The 22,506-nt window shown below is 47.1% G+C and overlaps 9 protein-coding genes across 9 annotated transcripts; 7 read left to right on the top strand and 2 right to left on the bottom strand.

Annotated features, from left to right (window-relative positions):
* Nucleotides 1–65: 65 nt before the first annotated feature.
* I302_108302 (uncharacterized protein) lies at nt 66–2,302 on the top strand (the record flags this gene model as incomplete). Its single annotated transcript, XM_019193927.1, has 3 exons — nt 66–1,089; nt 1,313–2,191; nt 2,271–2,302. 3 exons carry the CDS (start codon nt 66–68, stop codon nt 2,300–2,302), a joined length of 1,935 nt encoding a protein of 644 aa, XP_019044050.1.
* Nucleotides 2,303–2,955: 653 nt separating this feature from the next.
* I302_108301 (uncharacterized protein) lies at nt 2,956–5,460 on the top strand (the record flags this gene model as incomplete). The annotated part of the gene is made up of 12 exons (XM_019193928.1): nt 2,956–3,105; nt 3,198–3,267; nt 3,327–3,399; nt 3,458–3,500; nt 3,564–3,847; nt 3,930–4,037; nt 4,124–4,312; nt 4,387–4,735; nt 4,802–4,928; nt 5,027–5,133; nt 5,204–5,267; nt 5,333–5,460. 12 exons carry the CDS (start codon nt 2,956–2,958, stop codon nt 5,458–5,460), a joined length of 1,692 nt encoding a protein of 563 aa, XP_019044051.1.
* A 427-nt stretch (nt 5,461–5,887) lies between these two features.
* Nucleotides 5,888–8,449, top strand: I302_108300 (uncharacterized protein; the record flags this gene model as incomplete). The annotated part of the gene is made up of 7 exons (XM_019193929.1): nt 5,888–6,030; nt 6,141–6,654; nt 6,749–6,844; nt 6,916–7,108; nt 7,249–7,796; nt 8,016–8,250; nt 8,340–8,449. The coding sequence occupies 7 exons, from the start codon at nt 5,888–5,890 to the stop codon at nt 8,447–8,449; spliced, it is 1,839 nt and encodes a 612-aa protein (XP_019044052.1).
* Nucleotides 8,450–8,847: 398 nt separating this feature from the next.
* Nucleotides 8,848–10,564, bottom strand: I302_108299 (uncharacterized protein; the record flags this gene model as incomplete). The annotated part of the gene is made up of 6 exons (XM_019193930.1): nt 8,848–8,904; nt 8,972–9,079; nt 9,181–10,115; nt 10,176–10,303; nt 10,355–10,490; nt 10,552–10,564. 6 exons carry the CDS (start codon nt 10,562–10,564, stop codon nt 8,848–8,850), a joined length of 1,377 nt encoding a protein of 458 aa, XP_019044053.1.
* A 453-nt stretch (nt 10,565–11,017) lies between these two features.
* I302_108298 (uncharacterized protein) lies at nt 11,018–13,559 on the top strand (the record flags this gene model as incomplete). Its single annotated transcript, XM_019193931.1, has 10 exons — nt 11,018–11,139; nt 11,220–11,250; nt 11,309–11,359; nt 11,429–11,492; nt 11,575–11,628; nt 11,733–11,961; nt 12,104–12,244; nt 12,300–12,392; nt 12,471–12,959; nt 13,064–13,559. The coding sequence occupies 10 exons, from the start codon at nt 11,018–11,020 to the stop codon at nt 13,557–13,559; spliced, it is 1,770 nt and encodes a 589-aa protein (XP_019044054.1).
* A 698-nt stretch (nt 13,560–14,257) lies between these two features.
* On the top strand, nt 14,258–16,084 carry I302_108297 (uncharacterized protein; the record flags this gene model as incomplete). Its single annotated transcript, XM_019193932.1, has 9 exons — nt 14,258–14,355; nt 14,443–14,495; nt 14,640–14,751; nt 14,818–14,890; nt 14,953–14,979; nt 15,047–15,085; nt 15,189–15,211; nt 15,287–15,641; nt 15,737–16,084. The coding sequence occupies 9 exons, from the start codon at nt 14,258–14,260 to the stop codon at nt 16,082–16,084; spliced, it is 1,128 nt and encodes a 375-aa protein (XP_019044055.1).
* Nucleotides 16,085–16,268: 184 nt separating this feature from the next.
* I302_108296 (uncharacterized protein) lies at nt 16,269–16,484 on the top strand (the record flags this gene model as incomplete). Its single annotated transcript, XM_019193933.1, has 1 exon — nt 16,269–16,484. The coding sequence occupies one exon, from the start codon at nt 16,269–16,271 to the stop codon at nt 16,482–16,484; it is 216 nt and encodes a 71-aa protein (XP_019044056.1).
* A 519-nt stretch (nt 16,485–17,003) lies between these two features.
* Nucleotides 17,004–19,780, top strand: I302_108295 (methylmalonate-semialdehyde dehydrogenase (acylating); the record flags this gene model as incomplete). Its single annotated transcript, XM_019193934.1, has 13 exons — nt 17,004–17,252; nt 17,386–17,519; nt 17,755–18,038; nt 18,115–18,217; nt 18,283–18,387; nt 18,456–18,526; nt 18,593–18,673; nt 18,730–18,826; nt 18,896–19,072; nt 19,144–19,227; nt 19,293–19,392; nt 19,521–19,667; nt 19,751–19,780. 13 exons carry the CDS (start codon nt 17,004–17,006, stop codon nt 19,778–19,780), a joined length of 1,662 nt encoding a protein of 553 aa, XP_019044057.1.
* A 270-nt stretch (nt 19,781–20,050) lies between these two features.
* On the bottom strand, nt 20,051–22,276 carry I302_108294 (uncharacterized protein; the record flags this gene model as incomplete). Its single annotated transcript, XM_019193935.1, has 4 exons — nt 20,051–20,311; nt 20,480–20,575; nt 20,726–20,871; nt 20,995–22,276. The coding sequence occupies 4 exons, from the start codon at nt 22,274–22,276 to the stop codon at nt 20,051–20,053; spliced, it is 1,785 nt and encodes a 594-aa protein (XP_019044058.1).
* Nucleotides 22,277–22,506: the final 230 nt, after the last annotated feature.

The raw sequence follows: 22,506 nt of genomic DNA, 5'->3' as shown, positions 1-22,506 counted from the left end.
TACCTCTCAAACATCCCATTCAACAAAACCCCTACATATCTAACCAGATTTACATAATATCAATCATGAACTCTGACTTCTCGCTCTCTCCAGATATACACCTTACCCATAAGGCGCATTCACCGGCCTCTGTGCCTGCAAATGCAGTCGCACACAACGAAGTCTTGAAGTACGCCAACCTCCAAACAAGGATTCCAGCAGGGACGAAGCACCTCAACCGATCCGAGAACACCTCCGATTATCAGAACATCCGACGTCGGGCAGAAATCCTATCTTCGAATGGTGATTTAGGGGGTTTCTCGCCACACGAAATTGGGAGTTTGAGCCCATATCAGGCTAAAGGTTTATTTGACGCCACGGCCTTTTCATACACTCCTCAAGAGCCCACTGTACCTCTTCCTCCGAGATATGCTTCATGGGGACCCGGGGATATTCGAAGTTATACAGATACTCTCAAGGGGTATGTAGCGTATAGGAGGAACGAGGTGGACTGGTTTCGTCCTGAATCATGTGTAGGGCTGGAACAAAGTATCGATAATAGGTTGAAATCCATCAACAACCTTGTGAATATCAACAAGAAAAACAGGAAAAGCTCCAATTCAAATTCGATGGCGGGGTATAAGGGATTGAATGATTTGAGAAGGGATTTGATGTTTTACGATTTTCACAGGAATCAGCAGAACGCCGATAGAGCGATCTCGTCCATCCTTGAGGGGACATTCGCGAAGATACATGCTGCGAAGCCGAGGAATGGTATATCGAAGGAGGAGGAAGAGTGGGCTCAGGCGCTGGAGGGTTTGAAAGAGGTAATACAGGAGTGTGAAAAGCTGAAATTCACCGTGCCCTCTTCGGAGGTTGAGAGATGGAGTGAGAAGCTTGAGGCTTGTAATCACGCTTTATCGATGGGATTCAAGAGTGAAGAGTTGAAAACAGCTACAAGGAGTGTTTTTGAAAGAGGGATGTACCCCATCTCTAAAGCTCCTTTGCAGGATGTGGAAGATTACTTGTCTTTCAAGTCTGGAAAGAACGAGACGAAGAAAGCTAATGCAGATTCTCAAGACCTGATAGAAGTAGATATGAAGAGCCAAGGTAAGTCATATCCGCAATTGTCAATTACATATCGTTTCGGCGCAGACTGCAAGGGAATGAATGAAGCTTCTTTCCCCGGTTGTTTCCATGTCATAATTCCGAGCCACAGATACTGTATCTTCCCTTACCTGATCTGCATGCCCTCAGTGATTCGTAATTGGACATACCGCTTGCTCATACCGCGTGATCTGTCCGCTCACGTTCAATGTATGTGATAACCTAGTGGTTCAACGTCCTCCCACACGCACGACAACCATATTCAACATCCCCAAAATTGAAATCATGACAGTCTCAAGACGGGCCGAAGCTAGGACTCGAATACAGAGTCTGGTCGACAATCTAGTATACACGCCCGACATCGTCTCGAAGAAACAATCCGGTGCAAAGGATATAATGCAAAAGGCTATGACCCTGTACTCGGACGCCAAGGCATCACATGATAATTGGATTGACACCTATCGCAGGGATAATAACTTGGGGGACCTCAATGATGAAGGGATCATCAGCTTAGTAAAAGAGAGGGGGAAACGGGATAAATCACTTTCGAAAGAGGATGGTATCAGGGCTGATGATTTGAGGAGGAGATGGGGTGAACAGACACATGGGCTCAAAGATTACAAGGAGCTTGTGTGTGGGACTTATGGGTCTTTGATCGATAAGATGCAAGAGAAGGAACGAGAGATTAGGAGTTATGACTCCAATGGTTCGCCGGTGACTGAGGAATCGCGTGAGATATTTCTTAAGCAGCTTGGCGCCGACAAGGATAGGATTCATGCCATGTTTTCGATCGCGCAAGAATCCCAGGACGAAGATACACGTGAGAAGGTAATCAGGGAATACCAAAATAGTGCTAGTAATCAAATTTCTGGAGCTAAAAAGGCGTTCAGAGTTTTGACCGACGCTGATCCTTCGTTACAAGGGATCAGAACTTGGGAGGATTACCTCACGAGAATGACTCAATCTACAAGGACCGATTCGAATCATGAAAAAACTTCTGGGGAAAAGACAGTCGAGTATGATAGAGGCTCGGGCTCGATGGAATCGAAAGAATCTCAAACTCCCTCAGACGAGATTAGGAAAGTCTTGGGCTTGAAATCAATGCGTGAGTGATCAATGATACATCGTTACGCTCATCATACTCGGACTGACGAATGCTACATCACATGTTGAAATTGTTACAGCAAAATCCTGGGCGGACCTTTTCAATGAATAGACTGCTGAACTGGTTGATGTATTCCGGCCCAAGTGATCTGGCTGCTCCGGAACATTGTGCGAGTGGTGATTGGATTCCGATTTTGGGCGGACGGATTTGTAGGTAGGTACATAGTCTATAAATTCATGCATGGTCAACGGTGTTCGTCTTTGCCATACACAATCAGACCACCAAGTTCAATCTTATCTCTAATTCCAATTCGATACATCCTGGTGGTTTGCGTTGTTATCATTTATCTATCTTAAGTGCCACCTGACTGAATGGCTATGCACGCCACCTTTTCTTCGCTCATGAAGTTCCACAGGAAACGCATCGAGCTCCAACGATTTCGGTGGTAAGTCATTGTGTTTACATGTACTGGGTGACGGACCAATGAGATTTGGTTGATTATGACCTTTCAGTCCTCATTTATCGGTCGGTCGTCTTGCACACGCGTGTCATCAATCATCCTTCACAGAGATACTATAGTATCTTTCTAATGTATTGTGCATATTTCTAGATGACCTTTTGAGAGCCAGTCCTCAAATTGCGTATCTAAGATGACCCATATGAGGATATATAAAGGAATGCATCTTCTCGAAAAAAGTTGAAACAGTTTGACATTCTCGAATTATCGTTTATATCAATAAACAGCAGATATACTGAACCAAACAATGCCCGTACCTGACGATAAGAGATTACCTGTCACCCTCCTCTCCGGATTCCTGGGGAGCGGTAAGACGACGTTGTTGAGTTATATTTTGAAATCCAAGGATCATGGGTTGAGATGCGCGGTCATCGTGAATGATATGGGCGCTTTGAACGTAAGTTGGTTCCCAGTCATGCCTGGTTCGGTGTGGCGGTTTTACAATACGTGGAAGAGCTAATACCATGGATTGGATTGTATGTGCTGTAGATCGACGCAAGTTTGATCAAGAATCATAAACTTACGCAGAAGGAGGAGAAAGTGGTCCAGATGCAGAATGGTAAGTACTAGCTCTTATACACTGAATTTTTACTTATGGAGCTGACACGGAAAGTTTAGGCTGTATCTGCTGTACACTCCGAGCAGATCTGTTGGAAGAAGTTGCCAATCTCGCTGAAATGGGGTCATTCGAGTGTGTACAGCTCAAGTACCATCCTCATCTAGCAGCCGTGGCTGATCGTTGAACGTAGCTACCTTATCATCGAGAGTTCAGGTATCTCCGAGCCCATCCAAGTGAGTCACCACTTCTCAATCCTGTCTTAATATGACCTGTTCACGGCTGATAGAGCGATGCAGGTCGCAGAAACATTCACCCCCGAATTTGCCGAATCCATCGAAGGCACCTCCCTCGAAGAGATCGAAGAATCTCTTCCCACAGACGACGGGACCACCCCCGAGGCGAGACGTCGACTCGCCAAGCTCATCGCCGAGGGTGGGTTGAGTAAAGTAGCGAAGTTGGATACGTGCGTTTCGATGGTGGATTGTACGACGTTCATGGATGATTTCGACACGACAGATTTCTTGACGGATAGGCATGGGAAGGAGGTTGATCCGGAGGATGAGAGGAATATCACTGATTTGTCAGTTGCCCGTTTTACCTGTTATGACAGTATTCCATAGGGCGGAGTGGTGTTGGTTAACCTTGCAGTGTGGATGATATAGATTGACCGACCAGATCGAATTTGCCAATGTCATCTTACTGAACAAAACCGATATGGTCAGTAATGAGCAAATTGCAAAGATTGAGAATCTAGTCAAGACCCTCAATCCGTGAGTTTTACTCTTATCATTCCTTGCCGCTATCTATTTTTTGGTTCGGTAGATGGAATAGTACTGACAAACATCCATCAACACAGCGGAGCCAAGATCATCCGAACCTCATACTCCAAAGTGGACCTCAAGGAGATCCTTAATACCAACCTATTCGATTTCGCCAAAGCTGCCACCGGTGCAGGGTGGTTGCAATCCCTTCGGGAAAACACCCTAATGGAGATAACCGACTCAAAGGGAGTCAAGAAGATGGTTCCCAAGCCTGAGACTTTGGAGTGAGTGATCTTCTGCTTCTGCTTCTCTGCCTGCCACGCACCATGCGGGGAAACAGGCTGATATTGTAACGTAGATACGGAATTAGCTCGTTCGTGTACACTGCTAGAAGACCATTCCACCCCCACAGATTATGGGACCTCCTATCCTCTCCATTCTGTATCATCCAATCTGCCGAAGATGAAGACGAAGAAGATGACGAAGATGGAGAGGGAGAAGAGGAGGAGGAGGATGTGGAGATGGACGAAGATAAGCTCAAAGCCCAACGTCTGGAGGAGATGAAAGCTGAGAAGGAAGCTTTGGACTTACCTTCCAAAGTGAAGTTCAAGAGAGAGTCTAAAGTCTGGAAGGGCGTGCTGAGATCTAAGGGTTGGATTTGGTTGGCTACCAGACCGAATTTGCATGGAGAATGGTCCCAGGCTGGTGTGAGTGTTTCTCTTTTCTCCGCATGTCAATGAGATGGTTGCTGATGTTTCCGAACGGTGAGATAGGTCATGTGCACGATTGACGGTGGTGGTCCGTGGATGTGCAGGATCCCAGAGGATCAATGGCCTGGTGGTGGTGATCAGGAGACTATCGATGCTATCAAGTTGGATTTCATGGGTGAATGGGGTGATCGTGAGTGTCTGTGTGCTTTTTGATACCTGGCCTTTTTCATATTGCAGTATCGTAGCTAATTGAGTTGGCTGCTTACGTCTGCTGGGATCCTTCGCTAGGTCGACAGGAACTCGTCTTCATAGGTCAAGAGCTCGACCAGGACTTGATCCGAGAGACGATGGATAAGGTCTTGCTGGATGATGATGAGTGGGCTAGGTGGGAGAAGGTGAGTATCATCATCCACCAACCACTCATTACTGTTGTGAGCGCTTGTTGACGATTGTCTAATCTGCCAGATCATGAAATCCCGTCGATTGAGCGATGATAAGAAGGCTGAAAAGTTGTTCAACCTCTTTGACGGTGAGCTACAATACATTTGCATGGCTTGCGCAGATCCTGATGAGCTGATTGTTCTGTATGAATAGACGGATGGGAAGCCTGGCCCGAGCCTTTTGAGGGTGACGAAGAAGAGGAGGAAGGGCATGGTCATTCCCATGCGGGACACAGTCACTCGGCCGCACCGAAGAAGAAAGCCAAGGTGTCCGAGGAGTAGGAGGCCGTGTCCCTTTCACCGTTCTTCGTCGTTGTTGAATTTGGTCTTGTACATATATGAATGTTATTGATTTTTATTGCTGGCTTGATCAATCGATGCACCTTAACATTGTACTGCCGGTTGATCCGAAGTCCTCCTTTCGATTGGGCACGGTTCTCCTTGCCACGTGGTATCATGCTGCCATTGGTGTGCCTGAATTGAGGTGATGGTAAAATAAACGAGTCAAGAGCGAGTCAAGTCAAAAAAACAGCCAAACGAGCGAGGACAAGGATAAGCATGAGATGGGATGGGAGATATATGGAACACCATTGTGCATTTAGCATATATTAGCATACAACACAGACAATCATACTTATCAAACACTCTTCTGACCGGCTGAACAGATAATCCTACAAAGATAGCCCACCCAGACTGAAAAGGCAGCATCATGTCATCTGGCTCTACACCTACCTCCGCTACTCCCGAAGAACTCTACCGAAATTCACCGGACCAGAGTGTTCCATGGGTGGTTCAGAAATATGGAGGTACTTCTGTAGGAAAGAGTCTGGATAGTATCACCAAAATAGTGGAGTGAGTGTGACGCCCCTCACAATGCATACACATGCCCACCAACGCTGCCTTACCAAATGTTATCTTCCCTCTCTCATTCCAAGCTAACATTGACAATACTGCACTTCCAGATCATACATCTCCAACAAAACCAACGTAGCGATAGTATGTTCCGCCCGATCTTCCCACACAAAAGCACTGGGAACTACCAACCTCCTTCTGCAAGCCTCCCGCGAGGCCCTCGCACCCCCCTCTTCCTCCTCGTCTAAGGAAAACGGATCAGTCTCGGGTAGCGCTACCCCCTTCTTCCCCAAGAGGGTCGGATCAGGTTTCTTCGGCAAAGACATGTCATCCTCCATCTCTTCTCTCACCCAACTAGACCTTAATGGAAATACCAGATCTTCCTCGCCCTCGCCATTCACCTCTTCCTCAAACAGATCCAAGTCACCGCCTAAATCTCCTACTACCCCTGGACCTCAGGACGAAGAGGTCGAGGAAGGGTTCCACAAGACTGTTGATTTGATCAAGAAGGGACATTTGGAAGCTGCTAGGAATACTTTGAGAGCTGGACCGTTGAGGGAGGAGTTGGAAGAGGAGATTGAGAGGGATTGTGAGAGTTTGAGAGGGTTTTTGTATGCTGCTCAAGTAAGTCTCTGCCTCACTTTTGCTAAACGTGTTGATATGGGGCAGTGGGTTAGTACTTGATGGGACGATGCTGATGATATCGGTGAATATACAGATAATAGACGAAATCAGTCCAAGAAGTCAGGATTCAATCGTCGGAACGGGTGAGAGGTTGGCCTGTAAGATCGTAGCTGCTGCTTTGAGAGATCGCGTGAGTCACCTTTACCAATCGACGAATCTCGACTGCCCTGTACTCAACTGTGCGTGTGTGTGCAATTGTAGGGAGTCGACTCGGAATTGGTAGTACTAGATAACATTGTGGACTCGTCGTTCGCCGCGGTCGGGGGGGATGCTGCCCTCACTGCTGCAGGGGATCAAGGTGTCGCTCAGCTGGGTCAGGAGTTTTACGATCATCTGGCGGTGAAGTTGGGAGAGAGGTTGAGGGATTGTGGTCAGAGAGTGCCTGTAGTTACTGGTGGGTGGACCTTCCTCTCTTGTTTTCCATAAATATCACACCACGCCCCTTACACCGTGAACATCCCTGTATTACCTTTTTTGAGCAAAAAAGGCATTCAACTTATTCTGGTGTGCATTCAACTTATTCTGGTGTGATAGGTTACTTTGGCCCCGTCCCAGGCTCACTCCTCGCCCAAATCGGACGAGGGTACACCGACCTCTGTGCTGCCTTATGCGCGGTGGGATTGAAAGCATCAGAGTTACAAGTATGGAAAGAGGTCGACGGAATATTCACCGCCGATCCCCGAAAAGTCAAATCCGCAAGATTAGTACCCATCATCACTCCCGATGAAGCTGCTGAATTAACCTATTATGGATCCGAGGTGATCCACCCATTCACTATGGAACAGGTCATCCGAGCCCGGATACCCATCAGAATAAAGAACGTCGAGAACCCCTCTGGAGGAGGAACTATTATCTATCCCGATGAGGCTTTCCCCAGGAGTTTGCAGACTGTTAAACCTCAGCTTGAAGAGTTGACTGTGGAGGAACGAATGCCCACTGCTGTGACTATTAAGGACAGTATCATAGTGTTGAATATACATTCCAACAGGAAGACGCTGAGCCATGGGTTCTTGGCGAGGATCTTTGGGACGTTGGATAGGGCTGGGGTGGTTGTTGATTTGATTAGTACGAGTGAGGTCCATGTGAGTGTGGGCTACTATATTATGGGCTTGTTCTATTGTTATGTTCTCTGTCCTGTCTCTCTCTCTCTCTTCCCCGTGGAAAAAATGAGAATATCTTGGTTCTCTCCTGCCATTTCCAATCAATTTCATTCTTCTCTTCCAACCTTGACCTTTTTGGTCCTGCTCTGCCCTGCACGTCTTGTGGAAATCGAGGGTGAAACTGAATTCGTGAATCCGCAGGTCTCCATGGCAATGCAATCCTTCACACACCGACATCGTCTCACCCGCCTCACCGCGGACTTGGAGAAAATAGGCGACGTATCCGTATCAAAAGAAATGGCGATCCTATCTCTCGTAGGAAGGAATATGAGGAACGCGATCGGATCAGCAGGGGCGATGTTCACTGCGCTTGCTAGGGCTGGGGTTAATATCGAGATGATCTCTCAGGGGGCTAGTGAGATTAATATCTCTTGTGGTGAGTTATCGTTTTCCGCTTCCTCTTTAATCTTGTCGTGATGGCGTAACGATAACATAGCTGATCCAATTAATTTCCGATACCGCTAGTTATCGAAGAGAAGGACGCTATAAAAGCTTTGAACGTAATTCACGAGTCATGTTTGACTCAACCACCTTCGCCTGCCAGGTTTTCGGAGGGATTACAGTTGAAGGCGTAATTGGGATTGGGATGTCTGGTGAACTTGACAGGGAATGTTACAGAGATGGATGTTATGGCCAAAAGGACTAGATCAATGTAGTCCATATATCATGATTGTCAGTTTATACCGAGTTAACAAGTAGAACGGAAATGCAAAGAAAGGCAGATGCATTCTCTTATGGGAATGCAATGAACATAGCATCTAAAGTAGTACTGCTATTACCCCGGAACTGAAAAATGTGTATGTGTATACAAAATCTAAAGAGGGTATCAAATGAAAGATCACAGGTAATTTGAATAGGCCGAATCATCCAATCCATTTGCAATTGAATGGATCACCATCTTCAACCGTAGAAGCAAGCTTAGGGAGAGACTATACGATCGAAATTACTAGTTTGGTCCATCGATCGAGTTTGATTAATCGTCAAATTTGATCGAATGGGTGGCCAAGGTAATTTCACCTCCAACGTAGCTCTGCATGACATCACCTCACTAGTCAGTTGAAATCCATCACGTATGACACATAGGAAACTCAACTCACCCCTCTCTTCTTCTTGTTCTTCTCCTTCCTGAACCCTGCTCCTCTGGTAACGATCAGATCTCTAGATGCTCTAGCTCCGTAATCGTTCGGGTTGGCGCCCGCGGCCTCCTATATGGCGAAACAAGAGATCATTATCAGCTCATCCCTCAAGATACATTCTCTCATCCCGGTTATTCAGACCAGAATGCAAAAGGGCCAAAAGAACCCACCCTAGCAGCAAACGAGTTATCTTTCAAGCCATCATGATGATAAGTTACATTATCCATCTTGATCCTCTCAAACCTCTGTCCCTGGATCCTCTGCTTCTTCCCACTTCCTGTCGGAGTACCCGCTCCGGGCGTACTAGCTGGAGAATCGAAGTTCTGGGCTCGAGAGGGATGGTGATGGTGGTGGTGATGAGATGGGGTTGTAGTGGTGGTAGTGGAGGTGATCGCTTCGGTACCGTCCTCTAGCTTTCGTTTTTTGGTGGTTACTACTGTTACTGCTGGTGTTGACTCTGACTCTGAGTCTGATTCGGAGTCAGAATCAGATTCTGAGGATGATGAGGAAGAGCTAGAAGATGAGGAAGACGAGCTGGATGAGGAAGAAGAAGCGGAAGGTGCTTTTCGTTTTTGCCCGATGACTGGTTTGGCCTCTTCCTCCTCCTCCTCCTCCTCCGAGTCACTTTCTGAGTCGCTATCCGAGGAGGATGACGAGGAGGAAGAGTCAGAGTCGCTGGACTCAGAGTCAGATTCAGAACCAGATTCGGAAGCTTCGACATCTAAGAATTTCTTGACGCTCTTTTCGCTGTCATCCTCTGATTCACTCTCACTATCGCTGTCAGACGAAGAGGAAGATGATGATGACGAGTCGCTCTCTGAGTCGGATGAAGAGGAAGAGGACGAAGATTTGGCGGGAGCTGGTGAGTCCCCTTTGAGAGTTACGCTTGATAGTGCTGAGGGTGGTTCGGGTTTGGCGGAGGATTTGGAGGTTGATGTGGAGGCGGAGAAAGAAGATGAGCTGGAAGAAGACGATGAAGAAGAGGAAGAAGAAGATGATGATGATGAGTCCGATTCTGAGCCGGATTCAGAGTCAGAGTCCGAGTCGGAAGAGGAGGCAGAGGAAGAGCTTGATCCGGAAGAAGATTTGGGCAAAGGTACAGCGGCTATATAGTCGTGTCAGCTCGAGTGTCTTACATGAAGGGTTATGGGATAGCTGTACTCACCGGCTACTTTTACTTCCTTCTTTGCCTCATCCTCGCTTTCACTCTCGCTGTCGCTCTCACTTTCACTCTCACTCTCTGAGCTAGATGATTCGGAAGATGAAGAGGAGGCCATCTCGACATCATCGGTTCTAAACCGATGTATTAGCTATCATATCTTATGAGAAACATATTTAGCTCACTTGACTACCGAAGCATTCCATGCAGCTTCCAACTTCCCTTCCTCACCCGCTTTTACATCTGATTCCTTCTCGAGCGCTTTGACTGTCTTGGTGAATCCCCTTTTGACAAGGTAGGCCAGAACGGCGGAATCGAGGTCTGCAGCAGAGACGGGGTCAGCTGATAGGTCTCATTCTAAAAAGACCGTCAGATAGCTCACCTTTCTGTGACATCTTCGCTTTGTTAATGATGTTAGGAAGTATGATCAAAAGATAGGAGTTGATTGTATCGTAAACCTTTTTCCTCCTCTCCTTCGCATGCATGTGGCTCTGAAATTTATTTTTTTATTTGTACAAAAGTGGAGGAGGGTTGACATGATTGACGGCGATATCCGCTCACGTCTGATGCATCACATTTGATCTGTCATCTATTTATCCCATTTTATCCCATCACTGCTATGAAAGGGGAGATGATTTGATCTCCGTGAGGTATGTAAGAGTAACACAAGCAAGGGTACCTGAGCGTGTGTCTTGGCCCCATATATACCGTCAGAGATGAGATAATCAAGTGAGAGGTGCTTGTACCGTCTGCGAAAGGGTATATAACCTTCGTTTCCTTGCTATCTCTTCCTCACGTATAAGTGCCATATACATTTACATATCCTTCCCCTCACCTTCTACCTCAAAATGCCATTCGGATTCACCCACGGTCCACTGGTCTCTCTCGCCAATTCAGCTATATGCAGCTTCTTCAGGCAGATAGAAGTCTACGGGTCGGAGAATGTTCCGGACCATGGACCTATTATCTTGTGAGTGTCATCCGCAGCTGCCTCTTCATCAATATACATTTGATCAAGGAATAGATAGCTGATATGAGAAATGGCTGTAGCGCTTCCTCCCATGCTAATATGGCTCTGGACGTGAGCTACACCTTCATATCCGTGCTTTACAAAACGGGATAGCTGACTTCGGCCGTAGCCTGCCGTTTTGAGTAATACGATACCTCACGGACATTACTTGCATTACTGGGTAAGCTTTGTTTCACTTCTTTCTTAGCTGCATATTCAGCTTATTGACGTCCCTTCTGCCATCTGTCAGGTGAAAGACTCGCTGTTCAAGAATCCAGCTGTGGGAGCGTTGTTGCGGAATGCTGGGAATATCGGTAAGTCTATTCTACCGTATCAATCAGCTACACTCCCGGCAAACGAGGAAAGAAGCTGAATTCAGATATTGAATGATTCCAGCCGTCGACAGGAAGACAAAAAACAATCAGATGTTATTTAGAGGTACATTCGAAGGTATGTTCACCGTCCACCCGGCATCCCCCTTCTTGCTATTGAGTTATATCCTATCTTGAAGTCCGTACAACGCTACATCGCTGATATATTTACTTGGCCCATAGCCCTCGCTCTAGGTGAAAGTATAGGAGTGTTCCCCGAGGGTACATCCCACACTGAGCCACACATGATTCCTCTCAAGGACGGTACCTCCTGGGCGGCGTTGGAATATGTCCGATACCTCAAAGGAACAGAGGAGAATGCAGGTCCGAAGAAGGGGAAGAAGGCGGTGGTCATTCCTGTAGGGATCGCTTATGTCGATAAGAGGAAATATAGGAGTAGGGTTGTAGTACAGTGAGTATTTGCCCTCTTACAAGGCATGTATGGACGAGAGAAGGAACTTTCAATCTTCAGTCGTGAAGCGGTACCGTGTTTTCCCCTTCTCCATTCCCTTTTGCCGAAGCCGACAACGGCTGATCGTATTGTACATCTGCAGCTACGCCGAACCTATATCCATGGAACAATTCGAAGCCCAGTTCCTCTCGGAAAAGGAGGGTGAAAGCAAATTAGCTGTGAAGAGGTTGACGTGGATGATCGATATTGAGCTGAAGAAGATGACTGTCAATGCTCCGGACTGGTGAGCTAAATCTCTGGAGCAACCAAGACCGACAGCTAACAAGAGCTGAACACAGGGACACCGCATTTGCCGCACAAATGGCTAGAGAGCTATTGTGGATACGCGAAGATGATCTGGCTTTGAAAGATTATGTGCAGGTCTCCCAGACGTGCGTATGAGCTGCCACCCCTGTCATGATCTTCGGCAGGCTTGTATAACGGATCCAACTGACCCGCGACCTCTCTAGGCTGGTCGACTTATTCTCAACTCCCAACGAATCCATCCAATCGCTCAAAACTCTCCTAGCGACCTATCATCGATTATTGACCTCATCAAGATTATCCAACTCCGTCTTATCCGGTATCTCTCTGTCTTCCACTCTGGACCCCTCGATACCTGTATCTTTACCTAATCGATTCTCAACCTTATTCTACTTTATCAAAGATACACTTATCGTCCTATTCCACCTTCCATTCTTTATCGTTCCCATGCTGATACATATACCGATCTATGTTGTGGGTATCCTCGGCGCAAGTCTGGTAGAGGAAGAGCTGGAAACTCAAGCTCAGATGAAAGTGGTTTTTGGGCTCTTGCTCAGCTTGATCACCTATCCTGTGTTATTTTTCTTACTTTGGTCGGCGCTCAAGGGCCTGGCACTGGGAGTGGTATTGGCTGCTGCGACTGTCTGGGGATTGGGGAGGTATCATGGGGCTCTTATCGATGAGAATTACAATGCGTAAGTTTGACATCATTACTTTTTCTGCTACCGTCGCTTTGTCATATCTTCCTATACTCTACTGGAACTGATCATTGCTAACATACATCTCCGATTTAACGCAGAATGAAACGACTCGTCGCCTCCTGGAGACTTCTCATAGGAATTTGGACACCCCGAGCATCCGAATTCCCTTTACCCTCCTTCCTTGAATCGTACAAATCATTCGCACCGGACCCACCAAAAGTTGCGGGTCTAGATCCGTCGACCAAACCTGAGAAATACGTTAAACCCAAGAAACTTCCTTCGAGGGTGTTGGTCAAGCATGTTCTGCGAACCAGACTGGAAGCTGCCAAACAGCTTGCTAAAGTCCTCTTGGAATTGGAATCAACCGAGGGAACGGTGAATGCTTCCTTCTGGCTTGCGGAGGAATTCCAAGGTCAAGTCTTACCTGTACCTAAAGATGAGGAGGGGCTGAATGAGTGGGAAAGAGAATTACCCAGAGGACATAGGAATGGTAGAGAGGTGGTTGGGTTTTTGAGAGGGAGGGGAGCGAGGTTGGGGATAGGGAAGAGTGAGGAAGGGCATTGGGTGGCCAGTAGTGGTGGTGAGGAAGAGTGATTTGGTATTTGCTCTACCTCGATAAAATGCTGTCTATGATTGTGATTGTGATTGTGAATTTGTATATGAGATGAATAGATAAGATAACGAGGTACATTGCCAAGAACGTTTCATACTAGTATTGACAAACGTGCTTTGACCTACGCCGGAAAGGTCGGACCGAACCAACGTAGGCCTCCTTTCACTCTGGCTTTCTCACACGATGCAATTTGTATGCATGACCTGATCAGATCCGTGACATTATGCATCAGACCTACTTCAAGTGGACTGATGAGCTACTATGCGCACCGATGCATACGTATGAGCAGGTGTTCAAGCGAATGATGTTATCTGATGTCATAACGCGTCGTTTCGATGCGATGCGATGCGAGTATTTCGGGACATTTTGTGTTTTGATTTTGGTTTTGATTTTGGTTTTGATTTTTCAATTCGATTATTTGAGCTTGAGTCGGTCCAGTCAAAAATAGAACTTTTATTGTTGATTTGATTTTGTTTTTGGTGAACGTGCTTGAGCTTGAACGACACTCTGTATCTTGTCTGAACCACTCGTACTAATAGAAGACCATACAAGGGATTGGATCGGATGTCCGAACCATAACCCCCACCGCCGCCACCGCACTACAAAACGTCTTTCCCCCATTCCCACCGTCCGCTCCCCGCTTGATCCTCCTCTCAACACGTAGGAAAGCTCGACCATCATGTCCACACCCACACCCACACCTATCTCTCCAAGACAGCCCAAAGACGTGGAATGTTGGGGACATAGAGGAGCTTCTGCGCATTTACCTGAGAATACGTGGGTTGGGTTCATTCTGCCCTGTACCTGGCATGGTAGGGTGAGAAGTATAGGAAAGAGCTGATTTGTTGACTTGATGGGTTGTAGATTGGCAAGTTTCAGAGCGGCTATTAAGGAGGGATGCGATGGGATTGAATCTGGTATGTACTTGCCCTTGTTCTGCCTCCTATATCACCTATTGCTCGCTTGCAATAGTCATTTAACCAACTTGATCGCTCTACCGTGTACGATGATGGGATATGTGTGGATTCAAGCTGATACTCTGAATTATGGGATACGATTAGACGTCCACGCTACCTCCGATGGGGTGATTCTGATGTTTCACGATCCCACGTTGGATCGGACGACCACAGGGAAAGGGTTGATTAAGACTCAGCCGTGGGAGGGTGTGATTGAGTGAGCTTGATGTTATACGTGTCTCAATACAGTCTCTTGAATGACGGTTATTGTACTCCACCTTAGACACGTCCGAACGACCAAGGAACCTATACAACCTATACCGCTCTTCGAGGAACTAATAGCTTTGTTAATGGAGGTGAGCTCCACTGCTCTAATACATGGGTTGAGATTTTACTAAGTATGGGGTCGGTGGTCTAGCCTGAGAATCGACATGTTACATTGAATGTGGGTGGTCCAACTTCACCTTGGCTTGGGATTAAGTAGGGTGGCTAATGTTCGGGTTCGGGGATAGATCGACTGTAAGATGCAGAATGATCCGGAGAAGCTATTTGTGAGTGACCGTGAAGTTCAGCCGGACCTTTATGATCGGAAAGGATCCCTGGGGATGAGAGGAAGAACGCAGGATCAAGCTGATCTTCTTATGGATGATTCAGCCTGAGATGGCAAGGATCATATCGTAAGCTTAACCTATCTCAATCATCCTTATCCATCAATCTGTTCTCCTCAATCAATGTTAATCTCTCGCCCACAGCAAATACCCCGACCACTCCACCCTCCTCTCCCCTCGACTGATCTTAGGCCTCTGGCACCCCCTCTTCATTCCCCCTTCGATGCGACATCTGCCCAATTGCACTCGGTATCACATCGGTTTCTCGATCCCAATTGTCCGAGAATACTTCTGGGATCACTGTTCCGGTTTCTCTCTCGCTTTCCCGGCGCTGATGAATTCTACGGGGCAGAGTTTTTTAAGGGAGTGTAGAGAGATGGGTAAAGAGGTTACGGTTTGGACGGTTAATGATGAGAATGAGATGAAGAGTGCTATTTCGTGGGGGGTCAAGGCGGTTTTGACGGATAGGGTTGGGAGGTTTGTGCAGCTCAAGCAGGATGTGAGTTTGCTTCCACTTCGTTCAGGCTCATGAACTTGTTCTATTGGACTTGGGTATTCGTTGGTATGTTGGGATACTTACTTCGTGACTATTAGATAATCAACAACCCATCCAAGCTCAACATCACCGGCCTATCCAAACTCACCTTCCCATGGTCTTCCTGGAGGTACTATACCCTCGCACACGTAACTATCCGTTCATTAACTGGGATGTACCTGAGAGCTCACGGACATATGCATATCACCCCTGATCAACTTGAATATTTGGATTCTCCATCATCAAATACTACCACTACAACAACCACGCCTTCTGCGGATGATGACCTATCGTCAACTGGACCTGAACATGCCAACTCAAACATAACTGCGTCTTCAACTTTACGGCGGATGTCACAATCTATTCCTATCTCGCCTGAATTCCTCTTGAATGAAAACCCCGAATAAATGGACAACGACGGAAATGATTCTGGGCTCTTTGGTTATCATTGCATTCACTATCGCTGTGTCAACTCTCGCAACATGGCATTGTTGTCCTTCCGATACGTCGTCGTATCCACCAAAATGGTAACATCGATTGACACACCCATCAAACCACCAGCCGTACATCCTCCGAACCCAGCTCGACGTGATGCGTACAATGTGTTACGCCCCTGGACCGATAGAACAAGCCGACCTCAGTGAATTTTCGATGGTCAACGACGCGAATCAGATAGAATCGGAATTGCCTGAAATATCCAGTTCGACTTCCGCCACTACGAACGCTGGGGCGGTTGACTCAGGTATAGATGATATGAGATTAGAAGCTAGTGAGATGCAGGGTGTGGTGGGTAAAGTGGCTGCTTAGACTGTGTTTGTATTTGCATCGGAATAGATCATTTTCGGGTAAATGAGATCAGGGGAAGGGATAGAGCATTCACTACTGTATACTGTTTACTGTATCTTCTCATATGCATATGGACATTTTTTCTACTAATGTAATAGCTCTACCTTAGTGGACAGAGATAAACTCGCTTATCTTGCTCACGTATGCAAGATGAGATGCACTTGTACGGATGACAATTCGAGGTAATTGGGTGAATACGAGTGTAGATGAACCAAATAGCCGAATTTTGAATCCGATGAATTAGGTGCAGGTGTTCGGGTAAAACGGCGTGAGAGACTGTCAGGTGATATAACCGAGTTTACTCTCGTCATGGTGTCAGGTGAGAAAGAGATAAGAACCCACACCTGCCATCGAATATCCATCAACATCCTCTACTCGTACTACATCAATCCTGTTTCTTTTCTTTGTATAACTATTCAAGACCCATCCGCTGCGTAGGCTTCACTCTCTTCATCCACGCATCCTCAGGCAACCATCAACATGATCCGCACCACTACCGTCCGAAGAACCATCCCCCTCCGACTCTCACTCGCACGTTCATACGCCTCCCCCGCTCTCGCCTCTTCTCCTTCCTCGAAGACGGGTCTCTCAGCGCTCGCTGCGGAGGCTGCCAAGGACGTATCTGAGAAGTGGAGAGGTACTTCTGCGGTTGGGGGAAATACCAAGAATTACATTGGAGGGGAATTTAGGGAGAGTAAAGCTGAGAAATGGTTGGAGGTGCATGATCCTGTGAGTCTCCTTTCTCTCTTGCTCTCTCCTTATTTGTAACCCTGATACATCGTCATTGTGGAGCATCCTGGCTGTCTGGTGTAACAGGTAGAACGCAGAGCTCAGATTATGTTGCTAACTCCCACCTGTTTAGTCAACGCAAACCCTCCTTACCAAAGTACCTGAAACTACCGCTTCTGAATTCACTGATGCTGTCGAGGCCGCTTCGCAAGCTTTCAAAACTTGGGGGAAGACTAGTGTGATGAGGAGACAGAGGGTCATGTTTGAGTGAGTTGCGTGTTTGGGTCGTGTTTTGTGGTTTGCGGTTTGCGGTTTGTGGTTTGTGGTTTGTGATTTGTGGAGTGAGAGGCGTTTCTATCTGGATCCGGGGGATATACACAGATTATGCTTCGTTCAAGGGTACAATCTGTCTGTTTGTGATCACGAGTCATCAGCCTCCCTAGCCAGAATCCCACGAGAGACACACACACGGTATACGCTAACGTCCCATCACATGATATAGACTTCAACACCTAATCAGACAACATTCGTCGGACATCGCCAAATCCATCGTCCTGGAACAAGGTAAAACCTTTGCCGATGCACTCGGGGACGTAGGAAGAGGTCTACAAGTGGTAGAATCAGCTACAGCTATTACCAATACCCTCTTGGGAGATAAGCTGGAAGTCTCAGCGGATATGGATACCTTCTCTAGGAGATTGCCTCTGGGTGTGACTGCTGCTATCACGCCGTTCAATTTCCCGGCTATGATCGTGCTTTGGAGTGCGGCGCTGGCTACTGTTACTGGTGAGCTATACCTTTCCGTTTGCTCTCTATGCAGACAAATGACAGTTGTAACTGATATCGATTCTGTTGGTCGTAGGTAACACGCTCATTGTCAAGCCATCGGAAAGAGATCCAGGAGCGACAATGATCATTGCTGAATTATGTGAACGGGCTGGTATTCCTCCTGGAGTCATCAATGTGTGAGCATCGCCATCCATATTTATCTGGCTCATCTGTATCAACAGCTGAAATACTGCCGGCATAGCGTTCACGGGTCCGCTCCTACTGTCAACAGGATCTGTGATGATCCAGCTATCAAAGCTATCTCGTTTGTTGGCGGTGATAAAGCTGGTGAACATATCTACAACAGGTCGGTCAAGCCATCCGAGCCAATCGCAACTGGGACTGGCGAGCTGATATGAATTTTGTGGTATATAGGGCTACCCCGCTCGGAAAGCGAGTACAAGCCAATTTGGGAGCTAAGAACCATTGCGTGATCATGCCTGATGGTATGTCTCTCAGCTTTCTTTCCTCCCACGACTAAACCCCAGGTTGACAATGATATGCTCCCCTAGCCAACAAGAACCTCTCACTCAACGCTGTCGCTGGAGCTGCATTCGGTGCTGCCGGTCAGAGATGTATGGCACTTTCAGTTGGTGAGTTGATCAATCGCAACCGTGATGTCAGAACGGTAGCTCATTCTATGTTGTAGCTATCTTCGTGGGTACTGCCAGACAATGGATCCCTGAGCTATTAGAACGTGCAAAGGCGTTGAAGGTTTCAGGTGGATTTGAGGAGAACACCGATCTGTATGTCCAGCTTTCTCTAACCTTACGTACTCGGTCTAGACAACAAGCTGATTATCTGATCGTGCGCAGTGGCCCTGTCATCTCCCCACAAGCCAAAGCCAAGATCGAACATTACATTGCCTCTGTCGAGGAGGAGGGAGGAAAGATCTTGCTTGATGGAAGAGGGTTGACGGTCCCTGAGTATCCTAATGGCAACTTTGTTGGACCTACTGTTGTGGAGGCTACTGTTGATATGTCTGCGTACAAGTGAGCCCATCACCTACGTCAACTTTTTCATCAGCTTTTGAGATCAAGAGCTGATTAACTTTTATGAATAGGAACGAAATCTTCGGTCCCGTTTTGACTATTGTCGAAGCTGATACGCTAGATGATGCTATTGAGATCATCAACCAAAATAAATAGTATGTCCCCCTTCTTCCTCTCACACTGTCTCAAACGATGGATGCTGATCGTTATGACAACGTAGCGGAAACGGTGCTTCCATCTTTACCAACTCCGGCTCAACAGCTAGGAAATTCGAATTGGAGGCTGAACCTGGACAAATCGGTGTGAACGTTGCTGTCCCAGTGAGTGACGCTGGCTCTACCCTCCTCATCTCACCTTCATCCACAACTGCTACTACCTGCTTATCGTCCCGAGAGCACGGTGAAAATGGGTATAAGAAACGTTTACTGACTCTTCCTTTGACTTACAGGTCCCACTACCCATGTTCAACTGGTCAGGAAACAAGGGATCTTTCAAGGGTGATATACCTTTCTATGGAAAATCCGGTATCGATTTCTACACCTATAGGAAGACTACGACTTCGCTTTGGCCTGCTGCGGACGCTGTTGGAAACAGGGTGAGTTGACCTTCAAGTACCTGACTTGATGTACATTATTTGTCTGGATCGTGGAAGTAGCTGACGTCTTTGTGTGATTGTAGGCCAGCGTACATATGCCTCAAATCCACTAATCGATGTGTACAGCCAAGATGGGGAGATACGAATGTTTTGGAAGGAATTCCATCTGGTTAGGAGCTCGCAGTCTCGATATATTCTTTCGTCATGGGTCAGGGAAAGACACGATGTGCATATTGTATCAACACGATTGATGGCTGTTCATACTGGTTGGGTCTAATGATTTGCGGATATATCCATCTATGCATCTGGTATCTAGGTTATGTCAAGTCTAATATCTATCTCTATCTATCTAATGACCTAGGAAGAACTCCTCTCAAAAGGTCTTACAACCCCAAATAATACTTCCCCAAATCATTCAAACTCGCATCCTGATTCTCCAACCCATAAGGCTTATCATATAAATCAGGGAACGCACCGAACCAAGCCCATCTTTCTATATACTTTTGCCCCTCGGTACTCCTGAACCATGTGATAGAGGTTTGCATGAATTGTTTGTTTTGGTCGAGGGTGCAGATTTGCCCGGAGGAGAAATCTAGGCAGGCGACTTCGGTTAGCCAGAGTGGTTTGGATTGGCGGGGGAATGACTGGTTTGTATTATGGGGGTGAGCATTACTTCTCTTCTCTTCTTCTAATTTATCTTGGGAGTGGGGAGATGTTTTGTGGGGTGGATGATGAGAATAGCCTTAAAATCGGGGATGGGGCAATGGGGGTTTTGAAAAGGGAGGGGGAGGGGGGGGGGGGGGTCGACTCACCTTGATATAAGTTATTAGGTCGTTGGCGTTGGTACCGTAGAAATGGATGGGGACGAAATCGAATTTGCATGAACCGTTGCACGCTTTGATCCAGGCCTGCGTTCGAGCGAAACGGAACATCATCAGTCAGCATCTAACCCCCTGCACCCTTACTTGTTTTACTACTACAAACACGGCTGATATCAAAAAGCGTGATGACGGAGGCAGAAGCGTTCGTTGACAGCGATTGAGCATTTATCGACTCACGTTGAACCACCATTCCCCCCCTCTCGCCACTGCCGGCGCACCGATCTTTACGTTCGTGTTTTTAAGCTTGTTGGTCCATTTCTGATGAAGTGTTGCGGCATAGGTGGAGTTCATACCTGATCCGCCGACTTGCCAACTTTGGTCGGCTATCACCCAAACAACGGAAAACAAAAATAGAGTCAGCGTGGTGTATAACCATTCATCTGTGAGGGATGCGTGACCAAAGTATTGACAGGTATGATCTTTTTTCTATATCGGGAATCACTCACGCTCGTTAAACCCTAATATATGGCTCGACCCACTGGGAACACTCCCATCCCACGAATCGATCGACCCCTCCCCCCAAATCATAGGTACGAACTCGCTCTCGGCTGACATACCGCTAAATCCGGTGGGGGACCAATTGTAGTACCATCCCAATGCCTTGTTGGTGGTCAACTTGGGGTAGCTGGCTGAGGATAGACCTAGTCCGACTGACGATGAGGATGGGGCGGTAGATTGGGGGAGGGAGGGGGAAGTTGATTTGGAGGTGGAAGGGGAGGACGAGGTGGGTTTGGAGATCGAGGTCGAGGCTGAGGTGAGAGGTTTGGAGGTGAGATTGGATGTTGTTGTTGAGGAGGATTTGAGAGTCGAAGATGTGAGTGAAGTGGTAGATGATTTAGCGGTTGATGTGGAAGATTTAGCTGTAGAAGTTGATGATTTGATGGTGGATGTCGAAGTTGATGGTTTGATACTTGATGTAGAGGAAGCTGGTCTAGCCGTGCTAGTGGATGTCTTGGCAACAGAGGTACTGGTGGATGATCTAGCGGTTGACGAGGACGACTTCAGCACGGAGGATGAAGTTGATGACTTGACCGAGCTCGTGTTGGTCTTACTTGAGATTGAGGAAGTGGCGGGTTTGATGCTTGATGATGAGGTAGTTTTGACCGTGGAAGACGAAAACTTCGAGGTCGAAGCAGTGATTGAGCTCTTGATGGTGGAGGAAGATGAGAGAGCATTCTTGACTAGAGATGATGATGTTGACACTTTCGCAGTGGAGGTTGAAGACCTCACCGGAGTCGAAGAAGTTTTGACGGCCGGTGTGGAAGTGGAAGATGTCTTAGCTGTTGAGGAGCTTGCTTTCAGGGCTGAAGATGAACTGCTGGATTTAGCAGGGGCCGATGAGGTTTTGCTAGTTGAGCTGGAGGGTTTGATACTACTTGAGGAAGCTTTCACGGTGGTGCTTGAGTGCAATGTCGAGGAGGAAACGGGGTTGATACTTGATGAGCTCTTCAAGATTGCAGTGGATGTACTTTTCGCTTGTGAGGAAGAAGCTTTGCTCGTGCTTGCCGATACAGCTTTGCCGCTGCTGCTGCTGTTGCTGATTACGCTGGTTTTGACAGTCGTCGAAGATTGGATCTTTGAAGAGGTGAAGGTATTACTCGTCGAGCTTCTTGAGGTGGACGATGTCCCATTTCGAGAAACTGAGGCCGAAGATGAGACGGATTGAGCTGGGGCGGCAGAAGATACCGCCAGTAAAGGAAGTACCGTGAGGAGGATAGCGATCTTCATCTTCACCAGATCTCTGACAAATAGCTATTAGATATCTCTACTGGGAAGAACAGAATACATGCGAAGGTAGTTTGAATTGCGCAGAGCTATATATACCTATACGATGTATTTGTTTACACCATAACTTTTCGACGACATTACGAGATCCAACTCAGGAACGGAATGATCGACAGGGAATAACCCGATCCGGCTGACTTTGGGAATCGATTCAACGAAATGACTACTGTGCA

This window comes from Kwoniella bestiolae, chromosome 7 (assembly GCF_000512585.2).
Source record: "Kwoniella bestiolae CBS 10118 chromosome 7, complete sequence".
NCBI classification, from domain to species: Eukaryota; Fungi; Basidiomycota; class Tremellomycetes; order Tremellales; family Cryptococcaceae; genus Kwoniella; species Kwoniella bestiolae.
This window is presented reverse-complemented; position numbering and strand designations above follow the sequence as displayed.